This window comes from Tetrao urogallus (assembly GCF_951394365.1).
Source record: "Tetrao urogallus genome assembly, chromosome: 1".
Taxonomy (NCBI): Eukaryota; Metazoa; Chordata; class Aves; order Galliformes; family Phasianidae; genus Tetrao; species Tetrao urogallus.
Window position 1 is genome coordinate 181643135 of NC_136813.1, and position 18675 is coordinate 181661809.

Sequence of the window (18675 nt, forward strand, 5' to 3'; positions counted from 1 at the left end):
GAGTAGTTTCTTTATGGCTTTCTGCTCTGAGAATGGTGTTGGCTCCTACATTCCCTGTTCTTTCTGCATAGTCTGATGGAAAGGTGAGCTCTTTCAAACAGGGATGCATTTCTTAACCAGAAATAGACAGGTGGAACAGATATCCACAACTAGCATTGCAAAGTTTCTTTGCCTATTTATAAGTATCCTGGTGGTGATTGCTAGGGTATTGCAGTTGAAGTCTTAGTACAAGTTTGTATCTTTCATGAGACTACTTCTTTCTGGCTCTTAAAATGCTATTGAACTCCATCATAAATAGCCTCTTTATAACTAGCACATTCCTTGGCTTCCAGACACAGCCTTGAAGAAGGAGTGAAAATAGTTCTAAGCGTGTTTTCTGCAGTTAATAGAAATGTATTTTCTACTTGCTACCTTTATTTCTCCCTCCATCTTCTTTTTTTTTTTTTTTTTTTTTTTTGCTTTTCATGTCAACTACATACTTAAATAAACTCAACTGTAGTATATATGTTACTGCATGGATGTACTGATATCAGAAGGGTGGTTTTGTGCTTAAGTCTGGAAACGTAATGACTTTTTTTTAATGGGAGCACTCCTTAAAACCTTGTGGCTGCTGTATTTGCCAATTACAAACTAACATAACTAGTGAAGGGTATCCTCATCTTGCCTGCTGAATAATAGGGGTTCTACACTTCCAAAAGTCTCTGCACATAGTGTATTTCTATATAAGTTCACGCCTGCTTCTGGGAAAAAGAGAAATTTATTGTTAGACTTCTGGTGAGAGAGGAAACCAATGCCCTTTTATTGCTCACATATCCAACGTCAGCATGTTTCACACTGAGCTCATGTCATCACATAATAATTCAACTGTGATTGAAGTTGAGTCACAGTTACTAAAGAAAGTCACATAAATGAAAGGAGTAGCAAGTTTGAGTTCCACAGATGTTTCAGGAAGGTAATTTGGCCTCCAAGCTGGATTTTAGTTGCAATGCTTCTTGAACATACACAGCTATGCTTTTTATTAGAGGATTTGTTAGGCTCCTGCTTTTCAGCATCAAGTAGTTCTCTGTGAGCCTTGCTGGGCAGTGCCTGTGTTTCAGCTCCATGGGCAAGAAGTAACTGATAAGAGCCATAGCAGCCACAGCTGACTTTGCTGCGGGGGCAAGCGGGGACAGGACGTAATACAGCTCAGCAGTGTGGTAAAGGCAGTGTGCAGTTGGAGTCTGACTATTATGTGAACCCTGTCCAAATATTTGACTGATGATCTTTGGAATTTGATGCCTCATTCTGCATACAGTGAAGCCAACAGCAAGGGAGTGGTGAAGGATGTTGGGAAGAAGTTTTAACAGCAACAGATTGTTTAACCATGTTAATTCTCCCTGAAAAAGTTGACGAACTAAATGTTTTTCAAAGAAGGGGGCTTAGGTGATATTTACTTAGTTCCTAACGTTTCTAATTTGTCTGGGCTGTACAGTATCTGTATTGTCTGTTTCAGCTCCTGCTTTCAGCATGCTTTTTGCTGGTTGGGGGTGTAATGTGCAGTAAGGCAGAAGCTCTGAAATGAAGGAGCTGTGGAGTTGCTGCCAATGGTCACTGGCTCTGCCCCTCGTACAGCTCTGAAGCTTGGGTTGATTTCAGTTGCCTGACTGAGCTGGAGTGAAACCTCTTGCCTGTGGGGTGTTCTCTGAGGAGAAAATCTCAAGTCATGCTTAGGCACTTCCTTCTGTGCTTCCATGGCTTGTTTGTGGTAATGCTGCTACACTGGCATCTGTTTTTATTCCATCATACCCCTCAGGTTTTGACTTCCCCATCAAACTTTAAGTGAGCTGTAGGAGAGGTAGGTAGGACAAGTTTCTGCTTTGATTTCTGTTTCTGCTGAAGGGCCCGCTCCAATTAGTGTCACTCAAGTGGTGACTCAATTCAGGTATGATACTGACAGTGTCAGCATCACATTCGGGACTGTCAGCATTTGACTTCAGAGCTAGGTCTGTCTGGGTGATGGTCTGTGCTGTGCTTTCCTCTCCTGGCTGAGGGAAGAAGAAAGGGAGTCTTTGAAGACAATTCTTACCTCTGTCTGTAATCAGTTTGGAGTTTAGAAATGAGCAAAAATGCTCCAGCTCTGGTGGAATGGAGTGGAAAGCTCATCCTACTTCTCTGAGTTGCTTTGGGCCCAGCTTCTCAGCAGACCTCCTCTCTGGTGCTGCAGGTTTTTCTCCTTGCTGTTGGTGACTGAGATGAGGATACTGTTCAAACTGCTGTGTACGTCTGTATATATGGGTACATCTCTGCCTAACATCAGTGAAACTACTTGTGGTTATGCCGTATGAGCAGCTGAAATCATTGGGACGTAACAAGACTGAGCAGTCTTCCTCTTGGTTCTGGATGCCGTTCAGCAAGATGCTTGCATCATGATTCAGGGTTTTGGGTACATTCCCAGCTGACCTGTGGTTGTGCTGCTGAATCCAGCAGTGGTTCTGTGGGCTCTGTAAATGCCTGTGCTGAGTGCACATGCAGATGACATCTTGCAGAACAGCTACAATAAAGCAGCCTGTCCTCCTCCTCCCACCCCTAGTGTGCCTGAACCTTTTCTGCAGGAAGCTGCTGAAGGTGGGAGGGTTATTCCTCTTTGTACCCTTGTTGTGCTGTGGTACAGGGCTTCCTGCTGCTAAGGAAGTATGCATGTAATGAGAACCGAGCAGTCAGCCAATTCTTTGTGCCAGCTATTTACAGGCATCTTATGATAAGACCTTAAATTCCTAGTCAGAACTGAATGCAGATTCAACTGAAATGAGACTTAAATGTCTGTCAGTTTCTTGAACAAATCAGCTGAACTATTGGAATGCTGGCGGTAAAATTGAGTAGCACTGATAGAGTTGGCATCTATAGTCTCCTGAAGAAAAGGTTGCAAAAAAGGTTTGGAGGTGGGAAAACTTTTTTTTCTTCTTTAGTGCAAGATATGCGTTGTATTTGGTAGGTTGACATGCATAGCTACGCGGCAAGTTTTAAGAGTTCTCACAAAAGAAGTTGTCGTCATTTGTTTGCATTAACATGAATATTAGTTCTTTTGAAAGCTTGCAGAAGGTTGTATGGAGGACAACTCAAGCCCTTACTGTCTTGACTTGAAAGCTGAACTGCTTGTGAAAAAGGAATTGGTGAGAAGATTGGCATATGTTGTATGTTACAGTTAGCTCAGTTTTGAACTGTATTTAATAGCTGTTTTTTTCACTAAGAAGCCCTTGGCTCTTTTTGCAGCCCTGCTGATTGATCCTACTGTAACAATTAACTGGAGTGCTGTAAAAATGTTCTTACAAATTGTTCACTGTAGCTTTCTGTAGGAACGTTACCTTTGCAATCACACAGCAAGGTAAGATGGATAAAAGCTGCATGCGTTCGAAAGAAGACTTGAGAAGAAATTCAAGGTTAGATGAGAATTTTTAATACACTTATTCTGTCAGTGCACGCACAAAAATACTGGAACCTAAATGCTAAATGAGTAAGAGGATAGCAGCAAATCCAGTCACCTGGAAGTTATGCTCCTAAGCAGGAGGGTTCTCGGGGTATGAGTTCTGTTTCCTGGTGTCTTCGTGTTTTGTTTCCTTATTCTGTTTGTGTTTGTTTTCAAGAACTGAAAATGTTGTGGCCTGTTGGACAAACGTGAGGTTACTTCCGTTAGGAATTATTTCTGTTAGGAATTATTGCTGAGCTCCTTTCGTACTGTTAAACAGCATGTTATTTGTGGGATGTGCTAATTATAAATGCCTTTTCTGTTTTTGCACTGAGACGTGTTTCCTAGACTTCAAACCAAAAGTCAGACTGCTTCCTCATGACATATTTTCACATTAATGGAGATGTTCACATTAATGAAATCACAGAATTACAGGGGTTGGAAGGGACCTCATGAGATGATTGAGTCCAACCCCCTGCTAAAGCAGGTTCCCTACAATAGGTAGCAGAGTTAGACATCCAGCTGGGTCTTGAATATCTTCATAGAAAGAGTCTCCACAACCTTTCTGGGCAGCCTCCTCCAGTGCTCCATCATCTTTATCGTAAGGAAGTTCTTCTGCATGTTTGTATGGAACTTACTATGTTCCAGTTCCAGGCCATTGCTCCTTGCTGGCCATGCTTTTATAATGCATCCTAGGCTAACTCCTTGGCCAGTTCATCACTCACTGTGATTGCTGGTGTTCTGCCAGCTGTGTTGTCCTGCACATTTTCACTTGATGCATTTGTAGCAATAGATCATGCTAACGCAACTGCTCCATTCAGGGATAGAAAAATTACAACTTCAATTTGAATGTGTGAATTAAAATGCTGTGGAGCTTCTAGAAACATCTGAAGTCATATGTTAGTAACTTAATACAGGATAGTGAAGTTTTGGTAGTTGAGTGTTTTGCTTTATCTCCTTTAAGCAGGGGGTTTCCTTGTGTGTGCTGTCTGCCTTGACTAATGCTTCTTTACTGAATTTAAATCTCTAAATGCTGCAATAGGTGAACTCTCTGAGAAAACAGCCGGCCAAGTTCAGATAACACAATGCAATATGCCACCTAATACTGGAACAGTGTGGATCCCAGTTTGCTACCTAATTGTAGAGGGACTTCTCTTTTATAGGGTTCACACAAGTTTCCTTGAACACAGTGGAGGTTTTCAAATGAGCTGTCTTCCTGCAGTGAAATACAGAAGATGGAACTCTCAGTGGAATCTCTACATCACTCCTGCCTATTAATCACTTCAGCAGTCCTCTGGAGGAGTGCCCAGAGGTCGAGTGTCAGTGGGTTTTGCCAGAAGGGAGTGCTGAGGTAGTACGGGCTGCCTCAGAAGTTGGGTTCTTCCGATCAGTTCAGCTTGCAATCTGTCTTAGCTGGCTGAAACCACAACGCAGTCCTATTTCAGGGCTTTGTTTCAGAGAAATGGGTTCAGTCTGAACTGTTTCTTACAGCCAAAGCCATGCGGAAGTGTTGAGATGCAGTGAAGCTTTTTTAATAGAATTGGATCATTTTCCTGTCATTGTTTATACTTAGTGTTTGGGAAAGCTTTTTCCTTGCAGCACGAAGTCTAGAAATTCTTAAAAATAGTTCATTGCAAGCTGACAGGAATAACTGGGAAAAGACTGACATTTGCCACAGGCATGGGCTGTTTTTCAAATGCTCCCAAGGCTCAGTGGGAAAAGGCATAATCCCAGAAATGCCCCGTGCTTCCTGTGCTGGCAGTGATAAAAGGCAACCAGGTCTCTGCATGTGTTCCTTCCTGTGGAGCCCGGAGCTGCAGAGGTACCCATGGCTCCTCGGAGAATCCATGCTACAGCTGAGCTCATTCACATCATCCTGCCCTGGTGTTTCCCAGAGCTCTGGGTGATCAGAAAATGATGTGGGGAAACATCAGTTAGATTTGGAAGGACTGTAGGCTGGAATACTTGCAGAACCAAGATGGTTTTAGGAGGGTTCCTTACAGGTATACTTTCCTCTCTGCAAAAGAGGACTGGGAATTCTGCCTTAGTAAAGTGTATTAAATTACTGGGAGGAGAGCACAGCTGAACATCACACACGTGTTTTTATTCCCCTGCATGCCAGTAAGCACAAAGAAATGTTAAGCTTATGCTGGAAAGAGCTGTCTTAGGAAATGAGTGCATTAATACATCATTTCTTTTCAAGTTTTTCCTGGTGTTGTTTTATGCTTCGACTATTAAAAGAATTATTATAGAAGATTTCCTTTAGTGTTCAGATTTTTTGAGTATTTGATACACTGTAGTAAATTTTGAGAAGCAAAGTACATTCTTGTGTGATCAGTGCTGTCTCCCAACCCTGCTGCCACAGCTGTCCACACGGAACCTATGAAGCCTGTGGCTGTTGCCTGTTATCATGTGGCAAATGGGTTGTGGAAGCCTTGGAGCACTCCAGCAGCTGAGTTTAATGCTGTTATGTGCTGTTCCTTAGGTACAGTCAGAACAGCAACGCTTGCTTCAATCTGCCTTTTATGCTGAGGTTTTGGAAAGTAAGTCTTAGGAGAGTAAGTCTTAGGAGCTCAGCAGAGAAGGACCTGGAGATCCTGATGGACGAGAGACTTAACATGAGCCAGCAGTGCGCTCTGGCAGCTCGAAAGGCAAATGGGATCCTGGGCTCCATCAGGAGGGGGTGGTCAGCAGGGACAGGGAGGTGATTGTCCCTCTCTACTCGGCTCTTGTGAGGCCCCATCTGGAGTACTGTGTCCAGGTGTGGAGCCCTCAGTACAAGAAAGACATGGAGATTTTGGAAAGGGTCCAGAGGAGGGCGACTAAGATGATCAGGGGGCTGGAGCACCTCCCCTATGAGGACAGGCTGAGGGAGTTGGGCTTGTTCAGCCTGGAGAAGAGAAGGCTGCGGGGCGACCTCATTGCAGCCTATCAATACCTGAAGGGAACCTACACCCGGGACGGGAGTAAACTCTTCAAAAGGGCTGACAATAGCAGGACTAGGGGAAATGGATCCAAGTTGGAGGAGGGAAGATTTAGGTTGGACGTGAGGGGGAAGTTCTTTACAAGGAGAGTGGTTAGGCCCTGGAACGGGCTGCCCAGGGAGGTTGTGGATGCCCCGTCCTTGGACGTGTTCAAGGCCAGGTTGGACGGGGTCCTGGGCAACCTGATCTAAATGTGTATGTTTGGTGGCCCTGCTAGGCAGGGGGGTTGGAACTACATGATCCTTGAGGTCCCTTCCAACCCGGGTGATTCTGTGATTCTGTGATTCTGTGAGTTGCAGAGGGTTTTGAATAAGCAAATTCCTGGTGAATATTTTTCACGTGTCCCTTATGGAGGATCCCAAGAAAGAGGCACAAGAGCTTAGATAACTTAAATAAGGTTCAAGCTTTCAAAGTGAGTATAAATATTTTCCACAAACAGCATTTTTCTAGAATTAAGCTGTATGTCTTAACAGAATCATAGAATGGCTTGGTTTGGAAGGGACCCAAGGATCAACAAGTTCCAACCCTCTGCCACAGGCAGGGCCACCAATGTCCAATCTGGTACTAGACTAGGCTTCCCAGAGCCCGTCCAACACATCCTTGAACACCTCCAGGGATGGAGCATCCACAGCCTCTCTGGGCAGCCTGTGCCAGCATCTCACCACTCTCTCTGTGAAGAACTTCCCCCTGACGTCCATTCTAAACCTTTTCTCCTTGAGCTTAAAGCCATGCCCCCTGTCCTATTACCTGAGTAAAAAGTTTATTCCCCTCCTTTTTATAATCCCCTTTTAAATACAGGAAGGCTGCAATGAAGTCTCCTCACACCCAGCCTTCTTCAGGCTAAACAAGCTTGACTTTGTAGGGAAGTGCTCTAGCCCTCTGATCATGCTTGTGGCTGTCCTCCGGACCCTCTCCAGCAGCTCCTTGTCTTTCTTATGCTGGGGACTCCAGACCTGGATGCAGTACTCCAGATGGGGCCTCACAAGAGCGGAGTAGAGAGGGACAATCACCTCCCTGTCCCTGCTGGCCACCCCTCTTCTAATGGAGCCCAGGACACCATTGGCCTTGCGAGCTGCAGCACACTGCTGGCTCATGTTCAGTTTTTCATGTCACGCTTTCTGAAGTGTGAAATAGACACACAGTGTTGACTGTGAAAGTCAGAAATGTTTTTTAAACTGACTGGACGCAGTTCTTTTTCATGCAGTAGGATTCCATGTGTTGGATTTCAAGAGTTGGTTTGTCTTGCTAAAAACACTGAAGCAGAACTTCAATCATATTACAGAATATGAAACCACAGTGGAAGTTGGAATTAGGCTTCTGAAACCCACCTTGTTCAAAGGACTCACCCCAGCTCTCACGGGGTGTTTGTCACCATCCCAGTAACCACAGCACAGTGAGCAAGCAGAATTAAACTCGAGTATTTTTAATGAGAATGAAAGTTAAGGCCTTGTGAATATAGTTCTTTGTCACAAATATTTGGTTACTTTTTGTCAACTTTATTCTTAAAGGAAGATGCGAATGAAGGTTTGTGAGGTCCTGGAATAGCTGTTGTGGTGAGTGTGGAAGGGGTGTGGGGCTGGTCTGTGTCCCTGTGTGTGGCTGTGCGTCTCCTGGCAGTTCCACTGCCTTATTTAGCCCAAGTGAGCGTTGCTTTGTATTGCAGACAGCTCTGTATGATGAATTAGCATGAAAGTAGACCGTGACAGATCTCACTGGATATCTTTCATTGATTTAACGTAGTCTGAACAAAATTCTTTCTCTCTCTGCCCTGCCATTAGCCCGTTCTATCACTGAGCACATTCTCCTTGCTCTGGTCACTCCAGGCTGTAGCCTAGGAAGCACTGCATCTCTTGCACCCTGAAGCAGGCTGTGTGCACACTACAGTGCCTTTGTGCAGAAGCCTCCTTTTGCATGCAGTGTGAATTCTGCTCCTGTGGTCCAGCATTCCTCCTGGTGATTCAAGGCTCAGTTTTCAGAATTCTTTCCTTACTTTTAAGTGAAGACATTCCCTTCAGAAGCATAAAGTAGGTACTATTCTGTGTAGCTCAGAATACTACGCTAAAGAAGTATAAAGATACTTATTCTTTTTTGGTTGCTCTCATGGCTGTGCTTACTTACCTGCTATTACCCATATCACAAAGCAGCGGACAAATATGCGTGACAAGAATGAATCCAAAAGTAATTTAGGAACAGAGATGTGTATTCTGCCACATTTCTTTCCTGGTTTTTGCCTCAGAGCTGGCCTGTGCTAGTCCTGCTTTCCACTCTATTTTGCAGATTTTGTAAGGGAAAAGGATATGATGAATTATCTCATTGGTCTCCAGAGAATGCAAGTTGGTACTGGGCCATTTCTGGTGTTTTCACCTTGCAGTAGATCCATACTATACCCTATACAGTTTTGTTTTTTTTCTTGCCCACCTTTAAAATAGGCATAGCTTTTTGATACCTGCTATTTCTCCTGTACCACTTCCTCAGGTGTCTTTTTTCACAGAAAACAACTTCTGCTTCTATTCATGGTGTTTAGAGGTTTCTTTTCCCTCTAGACTTTACTCTGTTACTTTTTCTAAGCGCAATCAAAGCACTCGTCCCAGAAAAATAAGAGGAGATGAAAAATAAAATATTGAGATGAGGAGCATATTTGTGGCTGTGCTTGGGAAGAATCACTTTCTTTTTGTGGGGTTTTGTGTTTTCTGGATTAGAGGCTCATCACTTCTTTCAAACTACTTTTCAGTCTTACAATTGTTGGCTGATATAGCTGAATTATATTTGCTATTTGTAGACTCCCGATTCAGTGTCCAGTCTTAGCACTGCCAACTTTTGTTTTAATTTGACAAAGGTAAGGGCAATGTTAAATAGGGCAGTGAGTCCTGTGTGCATTTTTAAGAGGAAATGTTTTACTCAGAGGGCAGTGAGGAACGGCTGCCCAGAGAAGCTGTGGGTGCCCCATCCCTGGGGGTGTTAAAGGCCGGGTGGGATGGATGGGGCTTGGGGCAGTCTGATCCAATGGAGGTGTCCCTGACCCATGACAGAGGACTGGAAGTGGATGGTCTTGTAAGGTCCCTTCCAACCCACACAGTTCTGTGATTCTGTGGTTCACCATTCCCTGGTATTCTTTGTCTGTACCATGTCATAAACTAGAGTTCTCCAATTGTTTACTATATCACAGAAAATCACAGAAACACCAAGGTTGAAAAGACTTACAAGATCATCCAGTCCAACCATCCACCTGTCACCACTAGTTCTCACTAAACCATGTCCCTCAACACAAAATCCAAATGTTCCTTGACCACCTCCGGGGTCAGTGACTCCACCACCTCCCAGGGCAGCCCATTCCAGTGTCTGACCACTCTTTCAGAGAAGTACATATACAGGTTGTGAATTTGCTTTTGGTGATGCAAAGGTTAGCATGGTCTGCGTGGAATCTTCTTGCCTGGGACTGTTAACAAGTCTGCTCAGGAATCGAATCTTTCTATTTGATGTATAATCTTTTCAGGTAATATATTTAGCACTTTGGTCAGCATTTGGTCAGACTTTCTATTCCACCTAACATTGCAAGTTTTACAAGAATAGTGTTAAAAAACAAACAAACAACAAAAGAAAACAATGCATTAATTCCATTACTCGTCCTGGCATTCAGTGGCTTCATCTGACATAAAAGTTCTCTTTTTATAGAGAATTATAGAGCTTCTCTATATGTTTTTTTTAAACAGTCTTTATTTTTGCTCTGTAAACACTACTTTATGGACTTGCGTGCGTACTGGGAGAATCCATGCAGTTTCTGTCCATCATTTACATGTTTTTCACTGTGTCCAAATTTCATGGAAGGATTTTTCTGTAAGTAGCAGAAATACTAAATTTCTTTCTATTCCTTTCTGTTTTTTTCTGGAGGAGTTATTGAAGGGAGTTGAATTACCAACTCATTTTTCCTTTTTGGTTAGGCTGATTGCAGTGATTCTTCCAAGTGTTTTTGTAGTCTTAGAAGAATTCAGGAAGAAAAGTGCCTTTCCAACTGGTTCAAGAGTCCTGTCTGCATGTTGTTGTGCAATCTGTGACAAACACAATGTGCATTTCTGATTAACAACCAGCCTTCCACAATTCCACAGCCTAAAAGAAAACCATAAATGTTTTGTGAGTTCAGGACTGATTTTCAAGCATCAAAGATGAAGGGGAAGCATGAGCAACCTGTATCCCAGTCCCCGCACAGGACCCAACTCACTGGAAATACTGACTTTTATAATTCTGTCTTCCTGCTGCCCGTTCTGTGTGCTGCTCCCCTGGCAGTGACAGTAGTGACTGTTTAGCAACTACTGGTGTTGGCTGGAAGCCAGCATTTTCTTTTTGAGGCCATGAGGTTCCTTTTTAAATCTGTGTGTCAATTCAGAATAAGATTAGGTACTTTTCTCCCTTCTCAGTTTAAGGCTGCAAGTACGTAACTTGAGTGGGATGAATGAAGCTGTACTGCTTTTATTTCCTGCACTGCAGGAAGGGATGAGAGAGTTTTTATTAATAGAGGCTTTGCTTATTTCAAATCTAGAAGATTTGCAATAGGTGCAGAGTGAGAAGGTTAGAAGGTTCAACAAACCTTCTGTCACCCACTTCATTGAGAACAACGTATACCTGAGCAGCAGGGCCTTTGAAAGAAAAACCAGAGAAATCTGGATGAGCTTGAAACTCAGTGGGAGTTGAGTGTTGGGAGCTGGTAGCTGCCCAAAGCCAGGTTCTTCCTGCTCAGTTGTCAGTGTGAGCTCAAAGCAAAATAACAGCTGTTCTTAAGCCAGCATGATCTGTGATGTTCCTCCGGGAATCCTGGACAATAACAGATGTTTGTTTCTCACATGTATTCTTGATAATGCACTCCTTATTCCCTAACATGGCAGTGTGTGTTCTCATTAAAATGCAGCTGTGTGACCACAGTCTAGCAGCTTATTCAGAGTTCTGTATAGAGTCTTTGCAAGTTGGTTGTAAACTGCTGTTGAGCAAAAAGTACCTACCGGGTAATCAGGCTTAAAAACAACAACAACAACAACAACAAAAAACTGGTGAAAACTGTAAAGATGTAAGGGAAGTTTTTTTGAGTGATCTGTTTATCCATATACATCAATGAAGCTGATACCTAACCATGTCTCTATTGCCTTAAGGCTTGAAAAGATAACATAAACGTTTTATTTCAGAGATTAAGAAGATTATCCACAAAATACAGAACAGAGAAGATCTATCCAACAGCCACTGGTGAAAAGGAAGAAAATGTGAAGAAGAACAGATACAAGGATATATTACCATGTAAGTCTTATTTGTTTGTTAATAGAGGATAGAGGAAAGATAATAGAGGATAAAGTACTCTTAATGTACTCTAAATTTCGTTATTTAGTTAACAACAACAAACAAAATTAGAGATGCTTTGAAAGATCATTTTCTTGGAGTTTTTATTTTTAACTTGGCAGGCAAAGTGGAGATTTATGTATTTTGCTGGGGGAGTTATCACCCAAATACACAATATTCGCTGGGTCTCAGGCCGTATCAAGCTGAGGCTTTCATTTTAACTCAGAATAATCTAGGACCTTACTGGGTCCTTAACTGTATGTATCTTTTTCATTTTCATGATGGAAAATGAACGTCAGTGTAAGATCTCACTGAGATTTTAAGGAAGCCCATGTTTGTGGTTTGAGGTAGAATCGATCTTTTCTTGCTGGTTCATACTCTGCAAGCCATGTCTGAGAGCTATCAATGTTGAGTATCTTCTGTTTGTATTTTGCTGTGGCCCAAGTAGAATGGTTTCGTGTTCAAGCACACAAAATGTGACTCAGAGCAGAATTCTAAATTCTAAAACCAAGTATCCAGTTATAACAGATCTTGTGACAGGATTGTGTGTTGCAAGTTCACTTTGTGCATCTCATGATGCCACACATCTCAGCAGTTCTTGCTGTGCTCTCAATATGAGTAACTGTCAGCAAGATTAAAGGCTGGCCTTCTGACAAGTGCCATTTTTCATATCTGAGAAGATTAACGACAAGTCTGTTCCACTTAGCTCTCTCAGAAGTGTTTGAAGGCTTATAATCCATTTGAAGCTGAAAATGTTCGTAGGCATCATTAGCTTTCGGCTTCAAGATATAGTCTGGTAATAAACTCTGCGTTTCAGACTGTGGTGTATCTGTGGGTTTTGTTTCTCTAGAGATGGAGTTTTTACCCCTTTCCAGAGCTTGGAGCTATGCTTCCAGCAGTCAGCTTAGGCGCAGAGCCACAGGCCCCAGATTGCTTAACAAGGTGGGCATAATGGCTGCTGCTGTGGTGAGAAGGCAGGACATGCACGGCACTGAACTCAAAAGCAGCAAAACAGTGAGATGTTATTGGGCTTTGTTTTAATTTGTGAGGAAAAATGTTAAATGGGAACAGTGAGAGAGAGGAAGTTGTTGTTATGATACTTACTTTATTCTGCTTATTCCTTGCAGGCTTATTGATAATTAGATAAAAATACAAGAAAAATTTTGTAGCACTGAAGTTGAATCCATGAGTCACAACAGCCATTGTGGCAATAAGAGGCCATAGCTAGAATGAGGGATGAGCTTTTCTTTTAGTACATTGAAAAAATCAAAGCATGAGGCATTAGGATCTGAAAGAATATACAGTGGGGAAAATGAGCAAACCTCAAAGCTGATGGTGAGGAAATTGAAGGTAAACATTCAGTTGAAGTGAGAATATCTTTGAATGCCAAAAAGTTCTAGCAGTGAAGTGATGGGAGACCAGCTTGACAGAGAAACAAAATCCAGAAGATGTGAGGAAGAATGGGTACGGTACTTATTTTGTAAATGCAGAAGGTAGCTTACAAATGCAGCTTAATAGAAGATTAACCCTGTGTATCAGAAATGATTACTACTACCAGAGAGATCAGTTCTTCAATACTAACTTGATGCGGGCTTCAGAGTAAATGCAGTATGACCATGCGTGCTCTTTTACTAAGCCATCCTTAATGACACTCAAATTAACCGTGGTGTTCACTGATTACTTGAAGACACCAATTTGTAACTCTGAGCAGAGCCTCTAAGCTATGTATAAAGCTCAAGAAAAAAAAAAAAAAAAGGCAAAACCAGTTAATCTCCTGAACCTGGAGCTTGCTTTAGAATTTCCTTTGGAGAATTGTGTTTTGAAGCTAAAATGGGAGAAGAGCTGAGCTGTGGCAGATGAAGGAAGGCTGGAAGTGCTGACATCTGGCAGCTGCTTTAGAATTTTGGATCTACTGTGCTGGAAAGATAGGAGCCCTCATTAGCCTATAGTTTTAATTACTTTAATCCATCACTTAAGAATACTTTTTAGTATTACATTTGTGTGATCACTGTATATTTATAAAGATTTCACACTTTTACACTGTACATATGATAGTGTATTACAGAGTAGTATGTTGTAATGGTTTCTCTGGGTATTTATTTTAGTGTTGCCTTTGCATTCATTGAGGTTTGTCCAGTTTTAGGAAGCAACACAGTGACACAAATGTTTTCTGCATGTTATCTGGCTCTGGAAAGAAATTTCTTGTCTTGGGATTTTTGGAAGAGTTTTCAGTAGAGAATTAACACTCAGCACATACTTCTTGAGGGCACTTATATTATCAGTCATGTTTTGCACCAACAAAACATCCCGACACCCCAAAACCATTCCTATTTCTTCTTTTTGGATGGACTTGTTCTTTGTTTTTTATTTAATTTAGACTCTTAGTAGAATTTCAGCTGCCTTATGGCTTAGGAATCAACCCTGGAAGCAGGAAGTATTAGAAACTACTTGGGCAGATACTGTTTCTGCATATACTGTATGTTCTCCAATTCAAATCTATAGGGTACTTTCTTCATTCTTCATTTCCAATTTATTGTGGTGCTACATTAAATTGGTTCTTATTGTGGAGACAGTTTGAATGATATGTTGGTGATTTCTAGGAAACGCTGGTATCAGCCAAAATGTTGGCAGAACAAATTAAGTAGTAAAGGATATTTTTAAAAGATTTCTGGGAATTTTGATCTCCAAAGATGTATTCTTACAGGAAATGTTCTCAGAGATGTTCCTTAATGACCAGTGTTGAAATTTGAAATGTCAAAGTCTTGTAAATGAAGGAGTTGGCTGCTTCAGGTTAAGCAGGGAAGGGTTCTGTGCCGCAGCCAAGTGCCCAGCCCGGTGTTTGAGGAGCAGAGGTCAGGCTGTGCTGAAGCAAGAAGCCACAGTGCATGCGTAGTACTGTAATAGCTGATGGCCTACTGAGACCTGCCCACAGCTTTAACTAGGCAGGTAGTTGTGCTTTACTCTTTCTGGATTTAGATTCTGGATTACTGCTTTATGGATTCAGTAGGCGTTTGTTTAGTTCTGTCCATCGTGGTCTGTGATAATGTTGTGTGACTGCCACTTGGCTTACTTCTAATCAATTGAATTTCAGGTTTATTTCATTAATGGACCTGTTTCTGTGATGCAGGTTTTTGGGAACACTTTTTCAAGGGTTAATATGTCCTTCTGATACTCTATTTACAGTGTGTTCCATATTTACTGCTATGTATTGATTTACATGTTGTAATTCTTTACGTTAAAAAATATATTCTTCTTTCAGTTGATCACAGCCGAGTTAAACTGACCTTAAAAACTCCCCCCCAAGATTCCGACTACATCAATGCAAACTTTATTAAGGTATGAATTATTATCTTTATGGGTTTAAAATTTGGTCGAAGCTTTTATTTCAGATCAGTGCAGCTTTTGTGTTTTACCCTGAGATTAGAATTCAGAGCTGGGAGGAAAAAATGTTTTTTACTGTGGCTTAAATAAAATTTACAAACCTAATATTATTTATAGGACAATATTGTAACTTGTATTGCTTCAGGTTTAAACATAATATTGAAAAACCTCATTTTAAGGTGACAGACAACCAAACTGGAACTTCATACCATAGCAAAGTTTAGATAGAAATATTTTGAACAATTGATGCTGTTGAAAATGCTAGATATTAAGAGAAGCTGTTTTTAGAACATAAGTGAGGCATTGTGTGTGACAAACTGTGCCTGCTTCTATGCATTCTTAATGTCTGTGGCAGTAGTAGTTGTACCTAACACTCTTAAAACCAAGGCGCTGTAAATGTCTTCAACCTTTTTATATAAACACTTCAAAATCTTTGGTTTTTGAAATAATCATATTCCTTGCATTTTTCAAAGGGAGTGTTTTAACAGAAAAAGAAATATTCCAAAGATTTCACAGAATCGTAGGGGTTGGAAGGGATCTCCAGAGATCATCGAGTCCAACCCCCCTGCCAAAGCAGGTTCCCTACACCAGGTCACACAAGGAGGCGTTCAGGCGGGTCGTGATGACCATGACATAAGTAATAAACAGTGCAGACTTACACCTTTCAGGAGTGCAGCATACAAAATTGTTAAACTCAATGCTTTCTGTTGCAGTCTCTGCCACTGCAGTAGCTGTTATCTTAGGCCTACTTGAAATCACTGGCAAAATTATGACTAATGTCAACTGGATTCCTATTTCATGTTCACCTTTCCTGTTGGATCAAAATCAGAGTTCTAATTTTACATAATTATAAATGAAAGCTTTTTATTCAGTGCAGATAAATTGTCTTTGTAAACATTAATGGTTCCTTTGTGCTGTCCTAGGGAGTACATGGGCCGAAGGCATATGTTGCTACCCAGGGACCATTAGCAAATACAGTAATAGATTTCTGGAGGATGATATGGGAATACAATGTGGCTGTAAGTACCTACTTAAAAACAGGAATTGTGTATTACCCTATTTCATGGTGCATCGATTGTATTTCTTGTTTGAGCTAGCTATTAACAAGAATTTTGATGGTAATTTAGTAGAGGTTTGTCTCAGAATGCTACCTAAACTACAAAATTAACATCTGTGTGTCATTATTCAATTCAATAATGTAATAAAATGTAATAATTTGATTATATATGAAATAATGTTTTTTTATGAACAGTTCAGTACTTAATCCCTTCTCCTCCAAGAGACTGTGCCATTTTGACTCTTAATGTGGACAGACAATCAGATGCAGAAGGAGCATTAGAAACAAAAGGAGTGTCTAACTTTTAGTTATGCTAATTCTGGATAACTTGTTTTTCTGAATTTTCTGAATCTCTTCAAACAGTTATTGTCAGGAGTTAAATTTTAAGTACTATTCAAATTGGATTCAACGAAGAAATTTTTGTTTCTGAATTTTTTTTTTTGGTTTGTTTTTTACCAGACCCTTTAAAGATAGCTGCTTACTATTGTAACAAGTAGGTACTTTGTGGTGTTTTTTGGTGGTGTTATTCAGATTATCATACCTGAAATTCCTTTGCCTAAGCAATCTTGTTTTAGTTTTTGACATAGTTTTTTGCACTGATTTAAAAAAGCAGTCTGTATTGTTATAAACAGATACAGCAGTGTTTTTTCTTATATTTAGCAAATGGTTCTGCATTGTTACAGTAGTACAGTCTGGCTAAATGAGTAAGATACTTATATGGGATTGCAGTGATTTCAAATGATCCAATTAGGTAGGCTTTTAATATTTTATTAGTGTTTTGGCTTGTTTTATGCAGAATAGAACTCGGACACTATTTTAGTATTAAAAGAATGTGCAGCTCCAGATCAGTTCCTTCAGTAGCAGCCAGTTAAGGAGTATCTGTATTGTCTTAGCTAAAAGCAAGCAGTAAAGTATTTGTGATCTTTCTTCTATCTAAAGCTAGCTAACATTTTTCCTTTTCAGATAATTGTAATGGCCTGTCGAGAATTTGAAATGGGAAGGGTAAGTGTGCTAAATACAAAACTAAGTGAGCAGTTCCTGTGTAGGACAACATGTCATTACCTGTTAAACTGTGTGTGTGTGAATTCTGTAACTATAAAAGTAATTTGATTGAATGAGAATACACTTATTCCTATGCACAGAAGAAAGGATGAATGTGACTGCTCTTCTTTGTTCATAGCGTTGTGTTATGGTCTAGGAGTTCCGTCAGGATGTGCATTATGTCTCTGTATACAGAGCTGAACTGATGGTCTGTTTCTGCTCGTGTTATTTTGAATTAAAGAAGTACATCTTAGTGAGATGTATGCCAACCATCAAAGCACCAATTCCTTCAGAATGTCCTCTCAAAATTGATACAGCTGCAAAAACAATCCATCTTTTAAAATCTATTCTTAAGACCTGAGAGGAAGAAAAGCATTCCGCAATTCTTAACTCTGAACTTGGGCAAAAACTAGATTAGCTCTTGTTGCCTCCCTCTGTACGATGGATGCATGCTTGCAAATATGCAGGCAGTACTGAAGTTCATGTTCTTATTTACAAAGACTCCACAGGCTGTATTTATTGATTTAGTTCTTGTGGGGTTTTTTTTTGTTGTATTTGTTACACCTAAACAAAGGACTCCTTACTTTCTTAAGAGACAGCTTCAACTGAAACAGAAGAAAATAGAATGAAATAGAAGAATAGAAAACAAGGCATTAGTAACTGTCTTTTTGTCTGCTCTTTCTGTTGTTAACCATCTTTCAATATCATGTACCAACTAAATTAGGGTTCTTTGCTTCAACAGAAAAAATGTGAACGTTACTGGCCATTGTATGGAGAAGCAGCAGTAACTTTTGGACCATTTTGTGTTTCATGTGTAAGTATTAAGCTTTATAAAAGAGTTTTGCTCCATTAGCTTATAGTAGGTACCCAACTCGTGTCAGGCCTTGCATTATGGAAGAAACATTCAATTGTTCAATATCAAATTTTACTGAAGACACAAAAGAAAATGATGGAGGGCGGTATGTGCATGGAAGTCTTACAGGATTTTTGAATTCATTGTGATTTTTTTAAGCGGGGGTCATGTGCATTGGCTTTGTTTCTTTTTGTGTCATTTAACTTTACATCACGTAGTTTTGAATGTCTGTAGCTGATCAAGAATGTAGATAATATTCAAGTAGCTGTTTCTTTACATTATCACTTATGCTTTCTAGATGTGTAAGAGGAATAAAAGTAACACTGCATTGGTTTGCTTTTTTTGAGGAACATGAAGTTAGGTATCATAAATAGAGAAAGTAGAAACTAGACTTTTTCTTCTCTTCTCCTGACAGTATCTTTAGGTTTATAGTGGTAACCTGGCTTGTATCAGAAATAGTGCTAGCAGCAGGAGCAGGGAGTTTATCGTTACTCTGTACTCAGCACTGGTGAGGCCACACCTTGAGTGCTGTGTTCGGTTTTGGGCTCCTCATGGCAAGAAAGACACTGAGGCCCTGGGGTGTGCCAGAGAAGGGCAA

General features: G+C 40.8%; 1 protein-coding gene across 1 annotated transcript in view; it reads left to right on the forward strand.

Annotated features, from left to right (window-relative positions):
- Positions 1–18675, forward strand: part of PTPN12 (protein tyrosine phosphatase non-receptor type 12) — a gene marked incomplete at both ends in the record, with an annotated part of 68905 nt that overhangs the window by 19586 nt on the left and 30644 nt on the right. The window contains 5 exons of the mRNA XM_079547345.1: positions 11598–11706; positions 15005–15081; positions 16050–16145; positions 17147–17185; positions 17967–18038. Coding sequence (XP_079403471.1) covers positions 11598–11706; positions 15005–15081; positions 16050–16145; positions 17147–17185; positions 17967–18038 — 393 coding nt within the window. The remainder of the gene's footprint in view (positions 1–11597; positions 11707–15004; positions 15082–16049; positions 16146–17146; positions 17186–17966; positions 18039–18675) is intronic.